Source organism: Setaria viridis, chromosome 5, assembly GCF_005286985.2.
Source record: "Setaria viridis chromosome 5, Setaria_viridis_v4.0, whole genome shotgun sequence".
In the NCBI taxonomy this organism is placed as follows: domain Eukaryota; kingdom Viridiplantae; phylum Streptophyta; class Magnoliopsida; order Poales; family Poaceae; genus Setaria; species Setaria viridis.
In genome coordinates this window covers 16,223,495-16,233,766 of record NC_048267.2, presented here as the reverse complement: position 1 = coordinate 16,233,766, position 10,272 = coordinate 16,223,495, and the positions used below count along the sequence as shown (strand labels likewise).

The 10,272-nt window shown below is 42.6% G+C and overlaps 1 protein-coding gene across 1 annotated transcript; it reads right to left on the bottom strand.

The window, feature by feature from the left end:
* Positions 1 to 1,402: 1,402 nt before the first annotated feature.
* LOC117858768 (GDSL esterase/lipase At5g62930) lies at positions 1,403 to 9,964 on the bottom strand. The gene is made up of 9 exons (XM_034741894.2): positions 9,661 to 9,964; positions 9,188 to 9,339; positions 8,692 to 8,780; positions 8,512 to 8,627; positions 8,287 to 8,364; positions 8,041 to 8,181; positions 3,513 to 3,589; positions 2,458 to 2,622; positions 1,403 to 1,807 (listed from the first exon to the last, which is right to left on the bottom strand). The coding sequence occupies exons 3-9, from the start codon at positions 8,762 to 8,764 to the stop codon at positions 1,651 to 1,653; spliced, it is 807 nt and encodes a 268-aa protein (XP_034597785.1). The 5' UTR covers positions 8,765 to 8,780; positions 9,188 to 9,339; positions 9,661 to 9,964; the 3' UTR covers positions 1,403 to 1,650.
* Between the last annotated feature and the right edge of the window lie 308 nt (positions 9,965 to 10,272).

Sequence of the window (10,272 nt, the reverse complement as noted above, 5' to 3'; positions counted from 1 at the left end):
ACAACAAATATCACAAATTGAACTGAATAACTTGAGTGCAAGTGCAGGAGCAACATCGACAAGTTTGCTAGTTGATATATCTTTGGTCTAAAACACATGGTCCATACTGATCTCTGGTTTCAATAATGATTGATATTTTGCAAAGCAAAAGAAAATATGCAAATCAGATTAGACTTTATTTGCTAATGAGGTGTTTGGTCCTATATTTGTCAAACTCTTTAGTTAGCATACAATGAGTGTTTAATAATGACATCTGACAGAAGTCACAGAAGCAAAATCTGTGAAGCTGTGAGATTGTTAAGGGTTCACAAAAAATATGCCTTAATTCAGAAGAGATATAAAACAGATAAAATAATTAATTGAGTGATCAGCTAACCAATAATCTAGAATACCTTTTTGATAAATCTAGAATAAATTCAGTTCTAGAAGCTTGGACGGGTAGTGCAAATTCAGTACTACATGAAACAAAGCAACCCATCTTACCACAACCTGCACAAGTAGAGAATGAGTGGCAACTCAAGTTTCACTTGAAACTGAAACCTACACAAGAACACAGGCACACCAACACACCTAGATACCAGGCTTGAGCCAATGAGCTAAAACCTAATTAACTTGAGGTACATGACCATGGCTCTATATTGCTCTCGTATTCGATAAAGTTTTCCAATCACATTTGAAACGAACACCAACTGAAACAATGAAATATTCTAAACTAGGTTTTCATCATCAGTTGGAATATTGGATCCGAGTATGGTCTCTAGATTGCATTCCCCGCTTCTTGGAGATTTACTGAATCCCCCAAAAATCAAGAACCCAAATCAAGAGCCCGAGGCAATGACCCAAAACCCTAGGACAAGGGGGAGGGGACGGTATGAAAAGAGCTACTGGAGGGATAGCCACCACCAGGGAGATCACCACATCACCGCTGCACCCCCACAGCCGCCTCCGCAGCGAGTCGCTAGGAGCCGAGAATTCGTTTCCACTATTCCACACCTCGTTGGTTGAACTTCCGTCAGGAATAGAAGATTTCGCCAGGATTGAGGCAGGGTATAAACCGCGAGTGGGCTAATACAAAGCACATTCTACAGTTGGCCGGGATTTAATCCGTGCCCAGGTGACCCCGTGGATCGGGCCGTAACCCTAGCTGATCCTGTGCTAAACGAACAAGGCCTAAAAGGGCATACATATGCCCCTGCCAGGGAGATACGTTTAGCTAGTTTGGTGACCAGAAATGTTCCATGCACCTCAAAACATTATGAATAACTAAGAGCCTACCTTCTCAGAAAAAATAAAAGTGAGGGCACCCACGCCTTGGATCAGATGTTCAGCCGCTAGCATCACCCAAATTTGATTAGCAGAGAGCGTTGGTTTGCGGCCGGGCATCACGTCTGAACTCACTTCGTACCAAAATATTTCTTTAGTATATTTTTTACCATATCTAATACTCATTGCAATGAGAAACAATTCGCCATTTCTTATGGAGCAGAAATGGAATCTAAATTTCTCAAACAAAACAAGAAATGTAAGTCTAGATGAATCTCAGCTCATCCAGAAGCTTTGGTCCATTGTTTTGGGTAGAAGGGAACCATAACTTTCAATGCAGGAAGCCGGCAGTTCAAACCCCGAAACATAACACAGCTTGAAATTACTTCATTGGAAAGCCTTATCTGGACAACTGCCATCTATTTTGGAATGATGAGGGAAGTCATACGGCATCTCTTCTGCTTTCAGGCCAGCATTTCTCAATGTTTTGACAACTTCCTTGTGAACAATGGCATTTCCTTCCGGTGTCAGATGTAGGCCGTCACTGAGAGATCAGCATAGAAACATTTACAATGATTGTAGACGTATTAGGTTCTGGAAGAAAAATAGGGGTTTGTGAAAACTGTTCTCTTCTGCTTCCAAGATTAAACAATCAAGCTTGTCTATACTACCGACAAAAACACTAGTTTGGCAGATCCAAACAAAGTCAGTCATTGGTACCTTAAACCTATTGGCCAATATTCATAGTTGGAATCCCGATAATTATAGGCATGACAATAACTGCACCATAACGCCTTAAACCCCATGACTATCTCCTATGTCACCCGGTGAAGCCAATATTCTATAAACTACAGTGTCAAACCTAAGAATGAAAACAAATGAAACAAAGATCTATCAACAATGCAGGACAAACACCATGCCATGAACCTAGATTTCACCTAATAAAATTAGCTTACATTTACAGTTGATGGAAAACAATGCACCATTAATTAACCCATTGTTTCATTGCAACACTAAAATATAATTTAAATAAAACATCTAATCTTTGGAATGTTACCATGCATCAAATTACAAAAAATCACTCTGACATTAGATATTGTTAGATAAGACATCTACTACACTACACATGTACTTGGAACATAAACACAGGTTACAAAGCTAAAATGCAAATAAATTCGAAACATGAAGTATTACCTTAGGAAAAGTGTCTGCCATCCTTCAGTTTCCTGCATCTTTGACCAAATATTAACACAGGGTATATGCATTTCTCTGGCGAGCTCAATGCATTGACCAGCATAGACACCAGCCATTTCATTTGTCCTTTCAGGTAGCTTCCTCGCATTCTCTCCATACAGCGACCTTTGGAGAGAAACTCATCAGAATTGCTGTAGGCCATCTAATCGTATTAAACTTTGTGGAAAATGAAACATATTGATTACTACGTGGAGACAAAACAAAAGGAAAGCCTAACAATAACAACCACCACCACCAAACAAGATGGGATACACTAGATATGAAACACACAAGAGTCACCAACAAAAAGAGAGAACTTGAACAAAATATAAATAAGGCATTGACAGTAGTAATATTAGTGGCAAATGTAAAGCCTAGTTTAGGCACGTGGATTAAGGGCGTGTTTGGTTCGTGTCCACAACGTGCCACGCTGCAAGTTAGGCGTGCCACAATTTCTTAGGCATGTGTTTGGTTGACGCCACGACTATGGCATGGCAAATTTTCTTAGCCCTATGCCCCACACGTCAGAGTCATTTTTTTGCAAAAGTTTGCCAAAAGTATGGCTCCAAATTTATTAGCCAAGGTTTTTGTGGCTGCCACACTTTTCCTAAGGTTAGTTATGGCAAGGTGTGGCTAGCAACCAAACAGACCCTAATGTTTCTCGAGCTTCTATCTAAGGACAATTATTTAGGTATATTAACAAAAGAAAACCTAACGACGACTCAAGAACATGCAACCAAGAAATACAAATGAAACTGATTGAAAAATAAGTAGTGTAAATTATAGCCAAGTCTAGAAAAGTACAATGAACAAATAGAACTATAGCCAAACTATTAGTTATACAGAAATGATTCGTATCATTCCAGTCCTGAAAAGAATTAAAATCACCACAAGGCATTTCCTTTTAGTTAATTCTTTCTTTATCAGTAAAAACTAGAATTAATTTATTTATTAGTAACAAACTAGAATTACAAGAACAAACATATGAAAAAGAGTTCAAGCAACACTGTGCCAACCGTGCAAATCTTTCTCTTCCTTCTTCATCAATGGGAGGTGGTGTGATAAGTATAATAACCATGGAATTGGAACAATCCTGCATTGAGGTTACAGTAAACATTAGATTGGACAATAATTTAAAGAATGAACACTGAATATCGATCCAAAGTATCTATTACTGAACAAGTACCGATATTAAATAGTTATCTTTGAATTGATTACATTCGAAACTAACTTCTCAACTCAATCCTGAAACTAAATGTCATTCGAAACTAACTTCTCAACTCAATCCTGAAATATTTATCTATTACTGAACAGCTTCATCACATTGGTGCCAAAGTGTAACAATCCCACAGCTGTTAATGATTTCAGGCCCATATCCCTCCTCAACTCAATCCTGAAACTATTAACAAAGATCATGGCTGATAGGCTACAAAAGGTAATCATCCCAATTATCCACAAGAATCAGTATGGCTTCATTAAAACAAGAACTATTCAGGATTGCTTAGCTTGGGCATTTGAATATATTCATCAGTGTCAGCAATCAAAAAAGGAAATTGTGATTCTGAAGTTAGATTTTAAGAAGGCTTTTGATACAATACAGCACAGCACAATACTGGCGATTCTCCATCAGCTTGGATTCACCTCACAATGGTGTAATTGGGTCCAGAGATTGCTTGACTCTGGCAGTTCATCAATTTTACTAAATGGAGTCCCCAGCAAAGATTTCCAGTGTAAAGAGGAGTAAGACAGGGTGACCCACTGTCACCCTTGCTTTTTGTGATAGCAGCAGATCTCCTGCAGCACATCATCAACAAGGCCCACACTCAAAGCTTACTAAGCCTTCCCATTCCATCAACAGTCCGCAATCATTTTTCCCATCATTCAATATGCAGATGATACTATTCTAATCATGAAAGCTTCAGAAGAGGAACTTCTGTGCCTCAAAGGGATTCTGGAAGAATTTTCCCAATCAACAGGGTTGAGGGTCAATTTTCATAAATCATGTCTTGTTCCACTAAACACTGCACCTGAGAAAGCAAATGATCTAGCCAGAACCTTTGGTTGCCAGCTAGGGACTTTGCCTTTCACTTACCTAGGACTTCCACTAGGCACTACTCGACCCAAAATTGAGGACTTCACACCACTGATGTACCAAATGGAAATAAGATTGTCTGCAACCTCCACTTTCCTGGCTCTCTCTGGCAAAGTAGAACTAACCAAGGCTGTCCTCTCTGCCCTTCCCACCTACACCATGTGTACTCTGAAACTCCCTCTTGGAGTAGTAAACAATTTGGACAGAGCTCGGAGAGATTGTTTATGGAGAGGATCAGACGTCAATGGCAAGAAAAAACCATTGGTTGCATTGAAGAAAATATGCAGGCCCAAAGCGAAAGTAGGATTGGGATTAATAAATCTACGGAATCAAAACAATGCTCTTCTGCTGAAATATCTTGACAAATTTTACAAGATATACCCTGGGTAAGCCTGATCTGGGAGTCAATTACAGCAATGGAGAGGTCCCTCATGTAGCAGCAGATAAGAGGTCATTTTGGTGGAAGGATTTGCTAAAGTTGTGTGATCTTTTTAGAGGAGTTGCTACTTGTACCATGGGAGATGGACAAAGTATTCTTTTCTGGGAAGATACATGGAACAACAGACTGCTAAAAGAGTCATTCCCAAGACTATATAGCTTTGCAAAAAACAAAAACATTTCAGTGGCCAAGTTTCTCCAGAATAATGATATACAAGAACAATTTCACATCCCTCTCTCAGCTGAGGCATTTCAGGAGTTCCAAGAGTTACAGGCAATCATCCAAGGACTACAAGTACAAGAAAATGGAAAAGACTGTTGGCAATATGTGTGGGGATCCAGTAATTACTCATCCAAACAATTCTACAACCTACCCTTCAAAAACATCAGACCTCCACCACCTTTCTTATGGATTTGGATGTCAAGATGTAGTAACAAACTCAGAACATTCTCATGGCTTTTACTCATGGATAGGCTGAACACCAGGAACCTTCTAAGGAGGAGACATTTCAACATTGAAGGCAACAATTACAACTGTGTGTTATGCAATGGCAATATGGAGGAGACTGCTTTCATCTTTTCTTCTCATGTAACTTTAGCAGATCCTGCTGGCAAGTCATTGGTACTGAATGGAGAAGAAATCTTAACTTCTTCCAAATGATGAAGAGAGCCCAACAGGAGTTCCATCACTGGTTCTTCATGGAGGTATTCATAATAGCCACTTGGCACATTTGCAAACAAAGGAATAATCTCATCTTTGAAGGAAAAAGACCAGCAGTCCGAGATTGGATGTCCAATTTTATAGATCAGGCAAGACTTCAAGCTCACAGAATCAGGGAAAACAAAAAACAGAGCTTTCTTAACTGGGTCAACAATGTACAGATTTAGCCCTAGCTCTTAGCTTCCTAGAGGTCTTCCTGACATCTTTTTCTTTTTGGGCGCTGCAGTGCCCTTTGGACTCCTGTCCATGTACAGTTTTTTCCTTTCCCTTTTAATATATTTATACCACAGTGGGGGTCTCCCCCGCTGTATAGTTTTCAAACAAAAAGGATACCAGCGTATCCATCATATATGCCATGATAAAAATTGTCACGGCCTTGATCAGGGAGCCATGCAGAACGGGAGGGATTAAGGATTACGAGGGATAAATGGACCCTGAACCAGACACTTGAGATCAGGCACGCCGGCGACAGGTGCGCCCAATCTCAAGGCCCGGAAGTAGATGAGGATCTCTCCTGATAATTCTTACTTGATTCCTTTAATTGCTACATCTCTTTATATGGAGAGGCTTACTTGACCACTAAGCAAGATATCTCTAATTCTATCTCTAACCCTAACCTAATGGATGCCCAATAAGCCCGGCGTCAGCCCAGCCGACCGCCCATGGCACTACTCCCTCCCTTTTAGAGCAGCTTGTCCTCAAGCTGCAGCATAACGACGATGACTCAACACAAACCTATGACCTAGAAACAAGCCTTTACATCTCAGCTTATTCCTCTATTATTAACTAAAATACTCCCTCCATCCCAAATTACTATTCGTTTTGGCTTTTCTAGGTACATAGCTTTTGATATGCACCTAGATGTATACCTTGTCTAGATACATAGCAAAAGTTATGTACGTAGAAAAGCCAAAATGAATAGTATTTTGGGACGGAGAGAGTACTAGTTAAATCCCAACTATTTATCTATGCCACGTCTCTAGTTGAAGGTGGACCCCATCCAGAAGCTTGAAGAGATAGGCACAGATGGACTCCAGGCCTGTCATGCATGCATCTGTTAATCACAAAAACTTGTAGGGATTCATGCCCGCAGGAATCTGATAGCGGAAACAACTCGCAAGCAGCAAACACCACTCCTGATTCCCAAGGAAAATACACAGGCCTGTAGATTCCATTGCACAAACACGTGCTTGCATGGCAGCCATCTCCTAACATCATTGCACATGGCACAACATGCACTGAGGCCGTAGCGGAAGCAACGGGGGACTCATTGCAGGCGAATCAGGCCATAGAGATACCATGTGGAGCACAAACCAGCGGCTGATGCAGTGTGGTGCTCAGGTGGCCACGGAGTTGCGCGGACATTGAACCGGCAGCCGTTGCAGTCGCATTGCACTCAAGCTAATCCACGTAAACGCTGTTTTGTGGTTGCTGTTCCGCCACCAGTGCCGTTGTTGCAGCAAGTGGTGATGCTCGTGCTGCTCATGCCTGACGCCTCGCTGCCTGTAGCCGTTCCGCCACCTCCTTACGCTGCAAGCTCTCCTTTAACTCCTCGAGCAATGCTTGGATCCTTGCACAGCCAGCCAGCATGTTGGCACATAAAGCTGATGGATCATCAATATCAGAGGCCATGGGATGGGATCACCGGCAAGCTGATATCAATTGTCACGGCCTTGATCGGGGAGCCGTGCAGAATCCACGTAAACGCTGTTTTGTGGTTGCTGTTCCGCCACCAGTGCCGTTGCTGCAGCAAGTGGTGATGCTAGTGCTGCTCATGCCTGACGCCTCGCTGCCTGTAGCCGTTCCGCCACCTCCTTACGCTGCAAGCTCTCCTTTAACTCCTCGAGCAATGCTTGGATCCTTGCACAGCCAGCCAGCATGTTGGCACATAAAGCTGATGGATCATCAATATCAGAGGCCATGGGATGGGATCACCGGCAAGCTGATATCAATTGTCACGGCCTTGATCGGGGAGCCGTGCAGAATGGTAGGGATTAGGGATTACAAGGGATAAACGGACACTGAACCGAACACTTGAGATCGGGCACGCTGGCGATGGCTGCGCCCAATCTCAACGCCCGGAGGTAGATGAGGATCTCTCATAATAATTCTTACTTGATTCCTTTAATTGATACATCTCTCTTTATAAGGAGAGGCTTACTTGACCACTAAGCAAGATATCTCTAATTCTATTTCTAACACTAAACCTAAAGAGGCCCAATAAGCCCGTGTCGGGCCTAGCCGACAGCCCATAACAAAAACATTAATCATTTAGGATTATAAAAACAAGTACCTTCAAATGATTAACAATCTTTTTGAGATTCTCTTTATACTCTGAAACTGGGACATGTTGTCGCTCACTAGTTCTTCCTAAAAGGGCCGCGTCATTTGCACCAAAGAATATAGTGGTTGCAAGAGGTGGTGCAATACCAACCTGCAAGAATTTGCAGCATATCAATCTGTGTGCCAGAATACTAGCTTGATCACACAACGTGCATGAACACCAGTTACAATAATCAGGATGGGGGAAGTGTCTTACCAGTGGAAAGATGTGATCTATCAAGAAAAGCGCCCATCTTGTGTTGTATCCACTGTAACCTCTGACAACTACATCAGCCTGGTACAAAGAAAATCACAATTATCCAAGCATCCAAACATTGGGATATAGTAAGATTTACAAATGCACCGAAGAAGCAATGTGGGTAAAAGCCCTCTTGATGGGAGGAAAACCAACATGGCGTATACAGTCAAATATTGAATACACCTTTCGAGAGTACGTGTCAACAAGTGCAGCGCCCCAGCCACCGGGGCGGAAGGACTGCTCGGTGATGGAATCGCCAAATAGCACCACCCGTGGCCGCACCAGTCCTTGCGATCCACCTGCCCGAAAGATGCACTAGTATCTCACTTGAGAAAGATGGGAGGAGAATGCAGCAACGTGTACCTGCGGCACCCGCAGGGCAGACAGGAGGGTGTACAGTGGCAGAGGCCGCAGGGCAGGAATCGGGCATCATCATGTATTGTGCTGCGACTCTGATGAAAGGACAAGGATGAGCCTGTGGGCTTTGCCATTTAGGAGGAAGTGTATGATAAATAGGCTGAGTTGGAACTCTCAAAACATATGACCTCTTTATCTCTAATTCCAGGTGGATAATCATCAATTGGTTTTGAGATTTTTCTGGATCAGTAATTATATTCCATGGACAAAACTCTGCCCTAGGCTTCGTTGGTTGACTTGTGCAGATCAATGTGTTGAGTTGGAGTACCACTAGTATTTATTGAACATGAAAAATATGTGAGCAGTGTTCTTTTCAACATGTTAGTTCTTGACAAATGACAATCCATCAATCTGCTTCTAAATCCTTAACAAAATGCTAAAAACAACAGTATCAATTATCAAAAGATTTGCTAATTACAGGTTGGAAATTGAATTTTTATACCTGGTGACTAGTGCTTGCTGTTGATTGTTTCGTCCCTAGACCGCTGAACGGCTGGATCTGCACATACTTGTACTTCGCAGCACGCAACTCGCTGGTGGCCTTCCGGCCCGGTGCTCACGCGCCCACACACGGCCGCTGGCTGGCCGAACACCCTGCGCCACGCAAATGTCATTGAAAGCCTTCGCGGCAAATGAATCCATTTTGCCACAACCTTCGTCTGCTTTTCCATCTAAAATATGATTACAGTAATGAAACTATCCATTTTGCCTTTGAATGTAGAGCAGTATAAATCAAGTACTACTATGCAACTATCCATTTGAATGTAGAGCAGTAATGAAACCAAGAGGTTCTAGTATGCATCTATCCATTTGAACAGAGGACAGGGACATCAGTTAAACCAAGAGCTACTGACAGCAATTAAACCAAGAGCTACTGACAGCAATTCAACCAAGAGCTACTGATAGCATTTTTACCTTGCTTTTGGGGAGGACAGGGACAGAGGCAGGCGCGGAGGGAGGGCGTCACCTGGAGGAGCAGGCCGTGGCCTTCCAGCGACCAGAAGGCCGGACGGGCGCCGCCTTGGACGCTGCAGGGGCACGGACGGCCGGGATCTGAGCAGGGACGGCAGGGAGGCGGCGGACCGGTGGGGGATGGACGGGGGCCGACGGAGGGTAAGGATGCAGGCGGAGGCCACGGAGGCGGCCGCGCGGAGGCCACGGAGGCACCGGCCGAGGGAGGCACGGGAGGCGGCGTCCGCAGGGAGGTGCGGCCGAGGCGGAGGGCGGGGGCTCACACGTCTTCTCTTTTTTCTTAAATTTTTTACATTCATCGACATTGTTACTCCCTCACTCCTCTCGAGGAATCAAACAGTTTTCAAATTTAACCAAATTTATAAAAAAATACTAATATTCACATCTTCAAATAGATTTAGTATAAAAATATATTAGATGATTAATCTATTAATATTTATTTTGTACTATAAATGTTAGTACTATTTTGTATAAATTTGGTTAAATTTAAAATTGATTGACTTTGCAGAATGCAAGAGTTGCATTCTTTTTGAAACGGAAGAAGTACTCAATAAT